At 44.0% G+C, this 17,453-nt stretch overlaps 1 protein-coding gene across 2 annotated transcripts; it reads left to right on the top strand.

Annotated features, from left to right (window-relative positions):
• The first annotated feature begins 5,122 nt into the window (after positions 1-5,122).
• LOC142768753 (uncharacterized) lies at positions 5,123-16,345 on the top strand. Of its 2 annotated transcripts, XM_075870753.1 has the most exons (4): positions 5,123-5,409; positions 10,292-10,354; positions 12,509-12,597; positions 15,998-16,345. In XM_075870753.1, exons 2-4 carry the CDS (start codon positions 10,351-10,353, stop codon positions 16,274-16,276), a joined length of 372 nt encoding a protein of 123 aa, XP_075726868.1. In that variant the 5' UTR covers positions 5,123-5,409; positions 10,292-10,350; the 3' UTR covers positions 16,277-16,345. The 2 variants fall into 2 exon arrangements, 1 of the variants encoding a protein (XP_075726868.1); XR_012885429.1 differs by lacking the exons at positions 5,123-5,409; positions 10,292-10,354; positions 12,509-12,597 and adding an exon at positions 14,856-15,900 and having other exon boundaries at positions 15,998-16,121.
• The last annotated feature ends 1,108 nt before the right edge of the window (positions 16,346-17,453 follow it).

Genomic DNA, 17,453 nt, shown 5'->3' with positions numbered 1-17,453 from the left:
GGCCACATATAGCAACTTCTGAGCTTTTTTATGAAATGATCTCACAGTATCTGAAAACATTTGTTTTTTTGTTTACTTCATAGTTCCCAGTGAAATATTTCTCTTGTTCCTCTCATTGAATAATGGCATTTGGTGTGACTAAGGTGTTCCTAATGCCTCACTATGAGATTAGAAAAACGACTCTCCTTGAAATTGCTTCACAAGCATTTCCTAAGATATTGAATGACACTGCTTGCACATGTACAAACATTTGCTAGTTTTATTGAGGGTTGATGATAAAGGCAATCAGTTGGTGCATCCAAGCCGGACAGAGATTGACTGGCCCTGAAAAGGGCCGTTTAGTTATATATCTTGCAGCTTGTTCCAGGTAGACAGGGCTTCATTCTGTAGAAATGGTAACTCATCACACTGGTTCCTCAGCATGAAGAACATAGCTTGATGCTAACACTGACTCAGATGTTCTGAAATGTCATAGAGGGTACATGAAGGCTGGGTACATGAAGGTTGCAGTTATACTAACTGTACAGTCAGCATGCTTGTGTGATATGTGCATAGCTGCATCAAAGCTACGTGTGAGAATCGCGTGAACAGCTGAAAATCTCAATGGCAGCATAGCTTAAGAAGTATGTCATCCCTTTTTTGCCAGTTTCCAATATCATCCTTCCCTTTTCATGCATCTTCTTTCAATATATCTGGGGTTTTAATTCCCAAAACCACGATATATTAATGAGAAGCAAATTTTGAAGATCTGGTGTTCTTTAACATCTTCACTTGTTTGCAGCGCAACACCAGAAACATAGGACAAGGAAGGAGCAAAAGAGAAAGAAAAGACGGCGCCGACTCTGAAAAAGACGGCACTGACATCATGACACGCACATGTCGTGATGTAAGCTGCCCAAAGAGTGGCCTCCCGTGATAATAGTGAAGAATTGGGAATAGGATCTACCAGTAAGGGCTTTGTGTGCAATTCACAAACAGTGAAAAAGATCCACCAGGGGTGAACCTCAGGTACATGGTGCACTCTGGTTGAGAGAGAGCAGAGTAAAGCAGATGTGCCAGACAGGAGATTATAAATGGTTTTGTCTGGAGCTGGTGCCAGACCGAGGTCTAGGATTAATCGTAAGGGAGTATTGAGCGCCAGGCCAATCTGATCCCATTCCTGTGATGGGGTGCAATGTGATGACAGGTGCGAATTCCATTTTCTTTTTTTCCATGGGTTTAGGGAAATAAATTTTCAAGGATCAGATGAAAATACCTCCGACATACATAATAACATGCTTATTCTTGGGCGTAGTCATGCCTAGCCACCAGATTGGGAGAAAAAGGAATGTTTCCCGAAATGTGCGATAAAGTGTTTGGTGCTACGCCTTGACGGAAGTATTGATAGGTGCTTTGGAAATCGGTACGCCATTTCTGTAATCGTTAAATATGCAACTGCATGTGCCACTGCTAGGGATAGCGTGACACTCCCAGCCATTTCGGTGTAAGCCGTTTTAATCTACATGAAGATGTTAATGAGCCCGTTCTCCATCACAGAAGTAGCTGTGGCCATTCCTTCAACTAGGCCTACTGCAGCGCCAACTAAACGTCTGCATGAATTTAGTGCTAATACTGTACATAATAATCAGCACGTGCCTTGGGTTCACTTCGATGGTGTTGTGAATTCATCTTGCGTGACAATGGTTTAAGTTGCATGCGTGCCTTAATCATTATTGCAATAGGAGACCATGATTTATCGTCACGCATGGTGTTGCTTAGCTCGGTCCTCAGTGTTCGAAGCAGGTTCCGCCTTGTGAGTGCATGAGAGAGGCACAAGAGTTGATTTCTGCTCTGTGTTTCTATAATTCCCTGGCCTGTATTATACAGGAAGCGGATAGTGCTGGTGTGCGTCAGCTGCCTCGGTGCGCTCTCAACCGCCTGCCTGGTAAGACTGATAGCTCATTCTATCAGCGCCTTGTCGTACTCCCTCCTCACACTGCGACATGTCCTCCACTTGGAGGACATGATGACGGAACAAGATGATACGAAGCCCAAAACCGCAATGTTTGCAAGCCACAACCCGAGCAAACAATTCAACGGTGAGGCCAGAAAATCCTAGGCCTGGAGCAATAAGCCAGAGAGCATATTCTTGGCTGGATAGATGGATGGATGTGGCCGTACCCTTTAGATCGGGCGGCGGCTAACGTCACCTAGCCGTAATGCTTAGTGAACTAACCACTAGATTTTTTTTCCCCTTTAAATAGTAAAGTTGGACGGGTACTTTGAAGTGAAGGGTTTAATTTTCAATCGTGCCTTGACTTTAGCCACCAATCAGATAACCTCCTTCTAGTTAAGTCTACCCGCTTAAAGTCTATTTTGCCCTCCCTGTCCCTAAACACCAGTGCTTTGAAAAACTCTGCGCCATCATCTTGAACTATAAGGTGAAGCCCTTTACAGAGCATTGTAAAGTGTTCGGCAGTTTTTTCTTTCTCTTCGCACGCACTGCATATTGTGTCTACCTCTTCATATTTGGCCCGATATGTCTTGGTTCGCAATACTCCCGTCCTGGCCTCAAACAGTAGAGAACTACCCTGAGTATTATCATAGATTCTTTCTTTGGCAATTTCCTGCTTAAAAGTTCGATAAATCTCTAGTGCGGACTTCTTAATCACGCCAATTCTCCACATGTCAGTCTCCGTTTCCTGCAGTTCCTTTTTAACTGATAGTTCTTTCTGGTTTGGCCACCTGCTGTTTTCTAAGTATTTACCAGTCAATTTCCTGGTTCGCTTCCTCCATTTTGTATTGACATTCTTCATGTACAAGTAGCTGAAAACCTTCATAGCCCAACGCTCCTCCCCCATTTCTCTCAATCGCTTCTCAAATTTTATCTTGCTGCTAGCTTCCCTGCCATCAAATGATGTCCATCCCATATCACCTTGTACTCCCTGGTTTGGTGTATTCCCGTGAGCTCCTAAAGCAAGCCTACATATTTCACGTTGCCTAATTTCTAATCTTGCTTGAACTTCTGACCTCATGCACAAGACCGCGTTGCCGAACGTCAGCCCAGGAACCATGACCCCTTTCCATATTTCTCTCACAACATTATACCTATTGTAATTCCACAGTGCCCTATTTTTCATCACTGCTGCGTTCCTGTTATCTTTAGTCGTCACGCATATTTCGTGTTCCCTCAGGTACTCGGTCCCATTGCTTATCCGTATGCCCAGTTATTTGTATTTATTTGTTATCTCTATCATGACTTCCTGTATTCTAAGCTCACTACCTTTGTTATCATTAAAAATCATGACTACTGATTTTTCCAAACTGAATCTAAAATCTAACCTATCTTCCTCAATACCACAGATGTCCATCAACCTCTGCAAATGTTCCTTTTTGTCGGCCATTAGCACTATATCATCTGCGTAGATTAATGCTGGTAGTGCCTGATCAATGAGTTTTCCTTGTTTGACTAAAGAGAGGTTGAAGCCAAGTCCCCTTGCCTCTAATTTGGCCTCTAATCCTTGTAGATACATCATGAATAAGAAGGGTGACAGCGGGCACGCCTGCCTAAGTCCACGTTTCACCACTGTGGGCTTGGATACTTGTTTTTCTCACTTTTTAACTACCTTGTTAGTTTTATAGATTTCCTTTAAACGATTAGTGACTCCATCTTTTACACCCAGTGTGTCTAGTATTCCCCACAAGTCCTCTTGAACCACGCTATTATACGCTCCCTTGAATTTCTGCAGGCCGGTAGGAAGCTTCACAGCGCAGCGCCTGATCTTGTGAAACAGCGCAGCCATGCAGGCAGGGCATTCAATTCCCTCCCTATTTTTTGTATACTACTGTCCTTGTGTACATCGTAGAACACATAACAGTAATGATAGCAAACAGATCATTGATTCGGGTAGGCTTGGTGTTTTTATTTAAAATGGAACAACGAGGAAGCTGCTGAAGCTCGTGCCTGTATACAGCTGCTTTATATGGAGATAAAACTTTAACGAAAAAAAATGTAATGATAAACAGTAGGCTCATAACAAACAACATTTCTCTGAGGGTGCATGGAATATATGTCCCATGCAAGGCTATGCATTGCAGTCCTTACTGCATTAATTATGTACACGTACTGCAGGGCATGCAAGTGTATGCAGACACACGCTGACGAAATGACATTTTTTGCTACATACAAACGTGCACCGCACCAAATAAGACGCACATGTTTATATAGTCAGGGAACACTCGTGAATATTGATGAAATCACACAGCTCGCTTACAGTATAAAACAAACACAATTGCGAACAATAAAATGTGACGCTGTTTAAAGAGGCGGACCCAGGTTACGAGGAGAATTATCAGTATGGCATACACACCACGTGTAAAGCTTTTGCAACATCTAAAGAGACTAAATACGGAAAGTTGCCTTTGTAAGTTAACATGACAGTACCAAATGGAGAAGCCACACGAGAGAACAATTCATCGTGAGCTAAAGAATGTGTTTTAAATATTATACACAGCTTTGCAAGACAATATCGACGAGTTTTACTCGCCTAGGTGTGGGAGGTGTAGGCCTGATAAAATGCGAAGTTGCTTCAGAGCCTTTCTGTCGTAATATTGCAATTTTATTCAACTCTTTCAAACGCGGCACCGTAAATTTCTACTGGGAGCTCGAACACGGCAAGCAGGTCGCGGGGCAAAATCTTTGTAACATTTTATTACCGAAACAGCGATACTAGCAATGCTTGAGCTGCACTTGCTGTTTTCTAAATTGTAACCTCCTCAATCTCATCACTGTGATCAGGAAACAGAGAGGAAAAGTACAGCAGTAGTACGTAGAGAAATATTCAATTTCAAGCCCTTTAGCAATATCATCTAAACAAATTGCCAGTTCACTGTTGAATTCTCGATGGAAACAAACAGCTTATCAGGGAAGCAAGCTTGGCTTGGCACTGGCTTGGCCGTTCATACAGAGCCAAAAGCCGCTGCAGGAAACTGGATTGCGGATCATATTGAGACAAAATATTTTATACATTTTTGTTTTCTTTGTTTCCTCTCTCTAATTGCTCTTGTGATGGCGTGGACCGCGCTTCGTGATCTAATGTACCTGCGCACTGTTTTTAAGTTTAGTATGGCGCACTCTAATACATGATTGCGTGCTTTAATTTAAAAAGGTTCGCGAGTATGGCAGCAACACTGCAATGTCGGGAAGAGGCACGGGGAAGAGGACAGTAGTAGAACCAGTAGCAGCTGCATGCCCGGGTGGAGCGACTGATGCCCAGATGGAGGAATGTCAACCCGATGCCTTTTGTGTTGGCTGTCTGGCAGTTCCGCCGACATTATAGAAAGAGACGACCCCGTCGCTTGTCCTCTTCTCTTTTTTTTCGGGCATCAGCGACAACATTGACGGACGACGTGTTCGACTTCACCGTGCACGTGAGTATAGGTTGGTTTTTCATTCGAGTGAATTCTTGTTCAGATTTGCAACTTGTCGACTCCATCCTGATCACCTGTCACCGGCAATAAGTCACATACGTGTGATATTTAGGTGAAATAAATGATAATGCACATTTTCTGCTCCATTTGTGTGACTTACAAGATCGATCACTCGCATCCTTCAGTTCACGAATCAACGCGCCTGCCTTAAAATTAGCTAGCTGCTCGCAAAGAAATCATACCGAGGCAATTTTCTTTTCTGTGAACAATGCACCGTAGATTTGTCTTGAATAACAAAAAAAACTTGAAAAATAAATGTCGCGACCTTTTAGAAAACGCCATGTCTAAGAGCTAGACGCGGCATTTTGTAAAAGGCTCATTAAATTCAGTATGTTTTCGAAGTTTCTGCTTGAAATTATTATTGTCTATGAATTTCATGGCCCAATCTTTTGCTTTAGCTGAAAATCTCGGCGGCAAAAACTTTGTTCAGTGTCCCTTTAAGGGCAGGTGTAGATGCCATCATTTCAGTCGCAAATCTTTTTGCTAGTCGGTCGGCTGGTTAACAATAAGGGTACTAACTAGAGTTCCAGATTTCATCAGCAACACATCGTCATGGCTTCATCAGATGCTGCATTATATACATTCTATCCTCGTTTTTAAATAGGTGTACCGTATGGTCCACTGTTACAGGAAACAAGCGAGCTCATGGACAGTGAGCCATGTAGTGCTAACTGGCAGCGAGGCTTGTGAATGGGACGCATGCGCATAGAATCGGGGTGCGCCCAGTTTTGTCTGCCATTTCTCCGCCTGTACGCATGACAGCATTGGAAAGCGCATCCGTATTTTAGCTGCACAATTTATCTAGCCCAGTGCCTCCTGCTTCAGGGATTTCCTGTGAGCACAAAAAATGCATGATTTTAATCGTTGCTGCAGTGTTTTGCAAGTTGTCACCGTAAAGCACATCATATTTTTCGCATAATGCTCGCTGCAACTAGCAAGTTTCGATGACTCAAAATGCTGTTCAGGTCTGATGTAGCAAACATTTAAGCTCGTCCTCGTGACCATGAAATATTGGTTTATTAAATAATGGAAGGCAGAGTTGGTATCAGTTGATTTACAGTGTGAAAATGAAAAGTTCGAAGGACCGTGCCTCGCAAGTAAGCCCCGAGAGCATGAGCAGAGAAGTAGCAGATGAGGATGCTCATGCGCTGCATTTCCAAATCTCACCAGCACTAATGCTTGACGGACTGCTGGCCACGCACTAGCGTGTTCTTTCTGAAACAGGACTTTGGCCCTGTAAGCAAGTTCTTGAAGGGCATAAGTAAAACGTAAAATGGGCCCCCTAAATGCACCCATCCTTGAACCATTGGGCTTATGAATTAGTGCCCTTTTCAAAATACAACTATTCTGAGCTATAAATTGTGACAGAACAGTGCACGAAGTTTAAAAATGGGAAAAAAGTCTTTAAATGTCCCCTTTATACATAGTGTTCTAGTGATGTCACTTCTGCCGTTGTCGCCCTCTCCCGCCATGCCCGTGTAACTCCCTGGGTACTTACGGCAGTTCACGTGCTGCAGTGCGGTTTGTTGGGGGCTCGTCATCTGTTGCTGTGAACAATGTGGAAGCATTGTGGTTTTTTGTTGTCTTACTTTAACGAGCTCATTGGATTAGGAAGGCCTCGCTCGTTCACTCGATACAAGACCAGATAATCAAGATGTGCGACACATATACCAGCCACGGCGTACACCGACTGCCCGCCACAACCTACGAGGGCCTATTATCTTGCTTTCACTACAAATTGCCTTGCCCAAAAACAAGTGAAAGCTCAAAATCTCTCGAGCCGCAATTTTAAGAGTGGATGTGCGAAGCGTAGCTGCTGCCATCGAAAACTAGTCGTGCAGAGCTAGGCAAGTTTACAAGAGATATAATATTATGAATATATTGTCACGGCCTACGCCACCAAAGTAGCAATGCCCCCCCCCCCCAAGTGTTTTAAACAGTGCTGATGTTGAGCTTGAGCCTCTTTGATTGCAATTTGTGGAAATAGTCGAGGAAAATATTATACAAGGCAGATAGCGACATTGCGTGCTGTGTGCCGCGGTAATGCCAGTCATCACTTTATTTTTCGCATATGCTTTAACACACTTTTCACTTTGTATTTTGCTTTTGTTGTACGCTAATGTACAGTGGAGTCACTGAACATGATAGAGACCGTGTATAGAATTAATTGACTAATTAAAAAAAATCATGACGCCCAACTTGAACCGATCGGCTATACTTCAAAGTGAACTAATATTGTTTCCCATTCTTTATAGTTTGTTTCAATGCAATACCAAATCTCCGTGATCGCCATCACGATTTTAACCGCCTTCCTTGCCATCATGATTTTAACTGCGGACAAGTTTGTATGTACAGTATCTTGGTAAGCTATATCTGTTTGCAGGTAAATACTTGGCTATGGCACTTACCCGTAATGAAGTTGCACCTGAAGATGCAAATATTGCAAAGTTTCTTCAAGTAGCTTTTGTTAATCTGCACCAGCCAAATACGCTGGTACTTTTAGGAAAATCGGAATGTGCGTTCTCAATTTCAGGTTATAACTTTCAGCGAAGAAATACCCTAAGCTCTGCTCCCTCTGCGTGGACTACTAAATCAACTTGCCTCACTAGCAGCTCATAATTTCTCAAACTTGCATCGTGAGGCAAAACTAAACGGGTGCAAGCACGAGGAGACAACATGGCAGTTGTAGGCGATAGATTCGGTTGGTGCCCGGGCATGTTGGTGGCGCATTTCGGAAGTGACGAAAAGGCGCTGCGAGATGCACGTGCACACTTTGTATAGTTGCTGTATTGGACAGCAAACTTTTTTTCTTATCTGAGCAGTTTTACCAAAGGAAGCTTCATCATATGGCGTGATAAATGAAGCGAATCCACAGGTTGAACCACATCATAGCCTCGCTGTGCTTTTGTACTTTTTTTAGCTCGCAAAATTTATTTGTACATATAAGTGACAACTTGCCAGTAATAAGGCAGCACTTGTTTCTTTACCATATGATCATCTCCGGTGTGCTGCTGCCTCAATATTTCAAATTATAAGCATTTACACCATTGTATGCTAACTTTTCCTTCAAAGTGAGACAAGCCACATGTGTATCGTAGATCAAGAAGCATGCCAGTTTTACGTACTTGCAAGGTAAACATCAGAAATGCACAGTTGATCGAAAATACTAGTTTAATGGTGCATCTACACAGCCGAGCACCTGTGGCACCTCGGGAACAAGATAATGCCACATATGTTACAAGAGATAATTAAAAAAGACAGGGGACGTTCCGTGAACAAATAGAAACAAAAATAAAATGGCACGTGGCAGCGAGCGAAGGCGGCAAGGGGGGGGGGAGCCTGTGGGACTTCAGCGGATGAACGTAAGGTGTGTGTTTAATATGTGGAAGAAAAAAAAATTCAAAATTTTGGCGACTGAAATGAGGGTGACTTAGTGAGTGCGCTCATGACGAGTGAACACAGTTACTATTTTTTTTTTCAAATCTCTTTTGAAAGCCACAAAAAATCTGTATGTGGTGCAGCCTAACAGAAGGTCCGTGAAGGCAAATTATGAATTCGTCGTTGTAGAAAGGCTTTTTTTTTTCATGCGCACCATCCTCGCCGCGGTGGTCTAGTGGCTAAGGTACTCGGCTGCTGACCCGCAGGGCGCGGGTTCGAATCCCGGCTGCGGCGGCTGCATTTCCGATGGAGGCGGGAATGTTGTAGGCCCGTGTGCTCAGATTTAGGTGCACGTTAAAGAACCCCAGGTGGTCTAAATTTCCGGAGCCCTCCACTACGGCGTCTATCATAATCATATAGTGGTTTTGGGACGTTAAACCCCACATATCAACAATCAATCAATCATGCGCACCATAAATAGTGCTCAAAATTTAATTGCATATGTTGTTTTCATCCTTGCTGTATTCCGTGCTGTTTATGATGTAAAAAAAAAGTAGCACGCTGAAGTGGTGCTGCTTTTGGGCAACAGTTGAAAATGGCGGGGTGCATGAATGCGGAATACTGCCGCTTACACTCAAATCACTCTTGTGGTCACCTCCCACTGTTTGCAGCATGTGTTGTGTATACACAGCTGCATATTTCCTAGCTAGAAAAATTTGATTTTAGGTGTTTCACGCCATTTTCCATGTAACTATTCCACGATTGCACACATTGATCAGCAGGCTTTCAATTGCGCTGAAGGACACAGGTGCCATAAAATTCATAGTCGATTCTTTCAAGAAACCGTATGTAAAGGCTGAAGCTTCATGCGTACATACATACACATACCATATTGTTTTTTGTACTTTATGAAAGCTGCGAAGGTCTCATGTGCCTCCAAGCGTAACCTGTCTTATTTATTCTCCATCACCGCAAAAGTTTTGTGAGTTTAAAATAAAAGTACTTTGCCCATGGCCACTTTTGGGTAATTTTTTTGTGTAGGTGTTATTTGAGCAGCCTACAGTGTTTACCTTATAAGCCTGTATGTATATGTTGCATTATAAGGATGCAGAATGTGTGTAGCTGTACAATATAGATGAAGTGTAAAAATTAAGTGTGTCTATTGTAGTGTTTTTGCAAGCAATCTTACCCCTGTATTCTAGAACGTCCCTCCACTCAACGCTTCACCTTCACTTGAGATGGCTGATGGGAGCGCCGTCTCTAAGCAGAAAAAATTGCGATTCTCGAGTAGCGCAGCGTCGCTTTCAAACGAGCAGCGGCACAGTGCTCAACTCTGTCAAGTGAAGGGTGAAAGCCGAGTCAGGGAGCGTTTATGAATATGGGGGTTAGTTTTGTTGTCTTGTTAACCTGCCATTAACACTGGATTGCTGCTACTTTGCTCTAGCTGTACAGTGCTCTCCAAAGCTCAAGGAGGCACCGCACGGGGAAGGCTCGGAGCAAACCATGCGTGAGTTTCCTTTCATTGTTACACTATGCACGTATTAAGTGATAGACTTTAATGTATGCTATTTGTATTGTGCAAGTTTTTGGGGACATACAACTTCCAACACATATGTTCTGACGAAAATCACGTAAGAATGAGCGAAGCTTGTGCAAAAATTATGCAATAGTGTAAGAAGCTTTTGCAGAAGTCTGTGAAATGAAGTTTTGAAATTTTGTGGCAATGTGTCATTGTACAGTGGTCAACAGTCTTGCTCAGCATGCTTGACTGCAGGGCTCCCGTCTGGACAGGCGCATCTACGGAGTGCCTGATGCATGATGGGCCAAATGTCAGCCTGCACACTGGTGCCTCTTATCCCCGTTTGTCTGTTACATCAGTGTCTCTTGTAAAGGGGATCAACTGTGCTACCTCTTTTTTTTCGAATGTAATGAGTTCTTCTTCCAGATTATTGTTGTTTTAAGGTAGAGCCTCACATTTCTATCAAATACTGAAGATTCTATTTTTCCTTCTAGATGCTATGAAGTCACTGCTTGTGTTACAATAGAGTGAACACTGTTATGAGAAAAGCTACTTTATGGAGTTAACTCACTCCATATTGACTTAACACACAGAATTGGTGAAAACTACACTTCATTCCAGCTGCATTAGGAATAATATTCATTTGCATACTTCTGTTTCTTTTGTTTGTTTGTTGGCTGGAGGTTTGGAGTATAGGGTGGCCAGAGGGCACTGTGTAGTCTTTCTTCATCTTCCCAATTTTGTGAACATCAATTGATAGCCGTATGGGAAGCAGCCAGCATGCTGAAACAGCGGTGCAAGCATGCAAGATGTTCACCATTGCATGCAGTCAGTTGCTGTGAGCAACCTACTGCATACAATTAACTGCGAGTGGTGAACTAACGCTGTACTATGTGTGCCTCCTGGAAAGCTGCAATGGTAAAGTGCCACAATCGTATGGACAACATGGATAACACATGGATAACATCGCAATTTGTTTGTTGAATAATTTCGCAACAGAATCAATGGAGTTTTGGATAAATTTGTGTATCTGCCTGGTTCATCAAAGCTACAGAGTCAAATGCGGTATATACTCGCGTATTATGTGTACTTTTTTTGTCAATCCGGTCATGTGCGAAGCTAGTTGGAATCACTGGCCTAAAAGCTCAACTGGGAATATATGTTGCAGGCGCTGTCACAGCTGTCTCAAAGCGGATTGTCATTTGTTTGCTAAGCCTGTTCAAATGCCCCCATTTTCTTGAAGTTCTTCCGAACAGTGCTCACAAAAACCAGTTCCCACGACAGGGTTATACCAGAGAACATAAGTACTCTCCAATAATTGTCGGGAACCCAACGTAATGTAAGATGCAGACAAGGAAGCGCGATGCCAACACAGTGCTGTGTGTGTCGCCCTTCATGTGTGTGTGTGTCCATTCCTTGTCCCAGTCTTCTATTGCGTTGTGTTCCCTCCGATATCTAACCAACAAACCCAAGCTTCTATGCTAAGTCTTATTCAACGCACTCTTCTGCTGGCTCCCATACTGAATATTGCATGTCGAAGAACTCCACGCTGATGTGCTTAGCGGTAGCACGGTTTCAGTTTTCTTCGGTAAGCTTTATAACAGCAATCTGCCTCGTATATAATTATTGTAGCCTATCACAAGGAATGGTAAAAACGCAATGGCCAGATGGCGAAACCGAAAAAAAAATGAGTGCGAAAACCTGCCTCATCTAGTGACAGGTCCTTGCACGCGTTCAACATCTGTGCTGTGTCTCTGGAATACATTCTTGCCGTGGAAGAGGTGGGAAGATAGGAGGCAAACCTTTAGGCATTTCGGACTACACATAAACAGGTTTCAATTTTCAAGTTCGATATTCTAGGGAAAGCATAAAAGTTCATGGAAGAAGGGACCTTGCACTCAGTCCATTTTGTGTAAGACTGCACTCACCTGCTCGACAAGAGATGTGCCTGACCAGAGCATCATGAAGTCAAATGTGTCTGTGTGTGTGCTGGCAAGGTGGCTCGGGCTGGTTGGGGAGGGCCAAGTATGCGAGCAAAAAGTTTCTTGTAGTAAAGCAGGCTGGCTAATTATACTGGTGAGCAAATTATGTGAGGATGCAAATTGTGCGAGTAAATATGGTATGTACTCTTGTATGTTTCAGCTCTATTGCTACGGATCCTGCGGATCCAACTTGGCATCCGGCAGCAACAAAGAGAGGTTCTGCAGGAGGTGCGACAGCTGAAGCACAAGGTACGGCTCTTGTCCGTGCCTCAGCACGCCCAGCCAGCACAGCGCCCCTCTGACCTTCCCCGGCTGCCTGCTGGTACAATTGGAGAAGTGGAGGCAGCTGTGCAGAGTAAAGCTGTGGCTGCAGCTTTGGTGTATATTTCTTGATTTTTAATATGCCTATGTAACATGCAGAAATTTAGTACTGCTTTAGGTGTTTCGGGAAACAAACTAGTCAGGTTATCTCATGAGCCACTGTACTACAGTCGAATATGAATAATTCGTACTCCAGAGGCCAGAAAATTTGTTCAAATTAAAAGAAGTTCAAAATATTGAAAGTTACCGTAATTACCTTAATCTAACAAGCACCTTTTTTCCGGTTAAGAGAGTTCATAAACCGCATGTGCGCTAGAATCGAGTACGAAAAAAAAATGAATATGGTCATTCTATTGCCATCGCCACTTACAAAATGGCCGCCTCCTACGTGCGTCGGCATGGCGCGTCGGTCATTTCTGCCTATGTGTTTCCCTTGCGCGGCACTTCATACGTGTGCTGAGGAGTTCGTCATCTTGTAGTACATTAGCATCGACGGCATGGTAGGGCCGACTCCAAAAACTCGACGCGTGCACCACAATGCTGCTTCTAAAAGAAAAGTCGTCGCGTGTGCCGGAACGGACAAAAATCGGGCCGCATCGCGGTAATTCGGAGTTCCCGAAACGTGCGTGCAGGACTGGCGGAAACAAAAGCAGAATATTGTCGACAGCAAGGATTCACGCAAAGGCTTCAGTGGACCACAGCAGGGTCGGTTTCCACAAATTGAAGAGCTGCTCGGCGAGTATGTGATTAAGCAGTGAGCGGCACAGCGGCCCGTGACGACAGAACTGCTCCAAGTGCAGGCTATGCAGTTAGCCTTAGAAAAAGGGCTAATGCAGAGCCATTTTAAAGCGAGCAGGTGCTGGATAACGAACTTAATGAAGAGAAAAGGCTTTTCCCTCCGAAGGCGAACGGGCATATGCCGGAAGTTGCCGGAGGAGTACGAAGAAAAGCTTCAGAGTCTTCAGAGGTTCCTCCTAAACTTGCGGCACAACAACGGCTACCTGCTTGGGCAAATCGGGAATGCCGATCACACGCCCCTTTACTTCGACATGCTTGGCACCACAATTGTCTAGGAGAAGGGGGCGAAGCAAGTTTGTGTACTGACATCGGGCCACGGTAAAACTAGAGTGACAGCAATGCTCTGTTGCACGTCAGATAGGCATAAGCTTCCCCCGTACTTCATATTTAAACGGAAGACGCTCTCAAAAAGAGTCGTTTTCGCGAGTGGTGTGATCAAGCGGGCCAACGAGAAAAAAGGGTGCGCGTTGCAACCGATGTCTTAGTTTTTTTTTTGTCGTGGAAACCGGGCGCGCGTTACAATTGAGGGCGCGGTAGAATAGAGTAAATACGGTAAACGAGCGGAGGGCTCACCATGCAGTGATGCATGTGCATGGAGAAGTTTTATTCACAAATTACAGGACATCCGTCGTTAATTAAAGTTGTCAATACATGTCTGTACACGTTGGCCTTGCAACGAGTCAACAAGTTTTGCGTGCAGTTTGCAAAGCATTTGTACTTCGGCTTCAGTATTCTCCGGGCAAAAGAAGTTACGCGCGGCAATGTCCAGTGCTGACACTCTTCGAAGACAACTGTGTTTCCACTGTTACCATCTGCGCTGCAGCCGGAGCGTGGCCAGCACATGATGAGAATGGAGGAGCGTCTCCACCTGGAGAAAAGCAGATCGGCATTCGAGAGAGAAACACTCCGCGGCAGCTTTTTTTTTTTCTCTCTTCATGCGCGGTGTTGAAAGGATAAGAGTCTCTACATAGCAGGAACGAAAAACAGGGAAGCGTGACACTGGCGCGTTGCAGATCGGCATGAGAGAGCCAACTCTCTGCGACAGCTTTTTTCCCCTCTTTCTCTTCATGCGCAGTGTTAAGAAGAGAAGGGTCTCTACGTGGCAGGGACGGAAAAAGCCGAAGCGGGGCACAGGAATGTCGCAGATTGGCATTTAGCAAACATTCCACCGCAGTCTTTTCTTTCCTTTTCTTCATTTTCTTCTTCAAGCACAGCGATGAGGTTTCGGAAGTGCCACCGCAGGATTGGGCGGGGTGCTGAGAGCATTTTCGGAGCGCGGTATAGCTTTGATAGGACCACAGCGTCAGTTCGAATTAAGTGTGTTGGAATTAATGAGATTCGACTATATTTACTATAGTCTGTGAAGTCCGAGTGAACTGTCCTAAGCTAGCAGACGATGTAGGCGGCATCGTGTGTTTGATGGGCAGTGACTAGCAATAGCCTGCTTAAAACAGACATTCAGTAATTTTGTTCATTTATCACCCTATTTCGTGTCCGCTGCGGCTCTCTCTACTTTGAGCTACAGTTCACCATGCCTTGTGTTAGCCGATTTCTTACTTTTTTAAAAATCTAACATGCACCCAATTTCGCAGTGTGAAGAAAAATGCACCTTTGTTTATTGTGATGAGATTTCTATAGCGACATGCCTCTTTGTTGGCTATCACAGAAAAATATAAACAGCAAATGGTGCGACCATCTAGTGCGACCTTTATTTTTCTATCAGTTTAATCTATGACCAAGATTTGGTCGCTCTAAGGTTGCCTCTTAGTATGCCTTGATCATGTTCATTTATCTTGTTGTGCTCTGCTTACAATACATTGATTAAAAACATGTCCTAGCTTCTTTTTGAATTCCACATATTTTATCATTTTTCACCTGTAGAAGCTACTCCTGGTCAACATTCAGGCAAAGACATTGTAACCTCGAAGAAACGTGTATTGGAATTCGAGCACTGTACAAAGTAATTATACTATTTCATAGCTAGAATCAATATTTATGAAGGGTTATAACAGTGTTGTATTTGATTTCATAACAGCGAAACTGCATTCAGAGAAGGACTCTGAAAGGTTCTCACACTGAGTGTGAGAGGGCTGATGTGGAAACCATTTTAGGTCAATTGAGTTGAAGTTAGCGAAAAAAAACAATGAAATGTTGTGATGCCCAAAAATTCAAGTTGTTGTTTTCAGTGTCCTCTTCTTGCAGATTTTTATCATGAAAACATTTCGATGTGCTGTTGCGTTTACCCCATCTATGCTTCTTGCATTTTTTTACAGCGCAAGCAACTCCTGCAGATTGGGGGACTTGGCCTCCGAGAAATTGGTGTGAATGCCATGAAGGCTGTATTGGCACATGACGTGCAAGTGCTGTACAGCCTTCATGGCAGAAAAGGGAAAAGGGCCTTTGTGAACCTGAGGCTCTGTAGATTAGTGACAGGTTAGACTTGTTCATTGTTTTATGTGTGTGTACCCTTGTGTATTCTCTGTACTGCAGTGCTTCATGTGTGCTATGGTATTTTTGTTCTTGTATGCAGATGTCATCCGCCAAAAAGCAGGGTGCGACCAGGCGGAGGCCCTCAACTTTATTAAGAGGATGCTGCCAGGGTCTGGTGATCGCTGTGGGGGCAGGAAGCGGCGCTTCAGAGAAGCATTTGTTGTGGAGCAGCCCGATGATCCCCACTCTCAGAGTGCAGATTATCGGCTGCTCGCGGCAGCTGGCTTCCTGCCCAGCCACAGCAGCCAGGGCCTTGACAGCACCACTGTCACTGTGCCCCCAACGCAACCTGACCTGCAGTAGAGCGGGCCTTTTTTAGTTGTGTATATATATTTTTCAATGTATACATTTTTTGTTGTACCAAATAAATAAAAAAACAAAGAATAAATGGTCTGCAGACTGTCGGTGGTGCACTGTTCGGCTAGCTTATGCTCATTCGGAAGCACCATCACCATGTTTTAGTTACAAAAAAATGCTCTAAACTATGAATATTCTCGATTACCATGTGGGGGACATACGCTTTCAACATTTACTTCCTAACGACTTTTTTCGATTTGCTGTACCAAATACCAGTACCAAATAAAGCACTCGCTATTGCAAAAGATAAATTGGTAAAAAAATAAACTACACTTCTAGTGTTAGCAAAGGGAATGAGGTATTAAAGATGAAATAGATCGGGTAACTGCTTTCAGTTCTCAGCATTCAATTTTCTGTTGCCCCAAGTATACAGGGCTGCAAAGCTACAAGAGCGGGTCATCGAGGCATATTGTTTAAATCTTCTGGTTTGAAAAATTTCCTACTAATAATGGTTACATAATGGCAAGCCAATCAGTAGCCAATATTCGTCGTGCAGGAAACATCGGTGTAATAACGGCATTTGATTGGCTGCAATGTGGCCCTGGATTGGTCCAATGTCGGTCGTACATCCGTAGCCAATATTCGTCGTGCAGCAAACATCGGCGTAAAAATGGCATGTGATTGGCTGAAATATGGCCCAATGTTGGCCGAACATTGGCAGCTTTGTCGGCAATACGATGGGCCTTCGTCGGCCCAATGTTGGTTGCATACTGGCTAAAACATCGGCAAAACGTCGGCCCATCATTGGCTTGAACGTCGGCCCGACATTGGAAGAAGTTGCACTTCCGACGTCGGCCCGACGTCGGTGCCGATGTTAGCCGATGTTGGTCCAAGATTGGTCCAACGGTGGCGTGCTGCCTGGGTATGCGCGTGCCTATTCCAAAACGAGTACGCGTGTGTGCATTCAAAAACGAGTACGCGCGTGCCTATTCAAAAACGAGTATGCGCGTGCGAATTCAAAAACGAGTACGCGCGTGCCTATTTCAAAACGAGTATGCGCGTGCGCATTCAAAAACGAGTACGCGTGTGCCTGTTCAAAAACGCGTATGCGCGTTCGCTTTCAAAAACGAGCACGCACGTGCCTATTCCAAAACGAGTACGTGCGTGTGCAATCAAAAACGAGTACGCGTGTGCATGTT

The sequence above is a fragment of the Rhipicephalus microplus genome, chromosome 8, assembly GCF_043290135.1.
Source record: "Rhipicephalus microplus isolate Deutch F79 chromosome 8, USDA_Rmic, whole genome shotgun sequence".
Classification (NCBI taxonomy): domain Eukaryota; kingdom Metazoa; phylum Arthropoda; class Arachnida; order Ixodida; family Ixodidae; genus Rhipicephalus; species Rhipicephalus microplus.
Note: the sequence above shows the minus strand (reverse complement) of the source record. Positions and strands in the feature narration are given on the sequence as shown.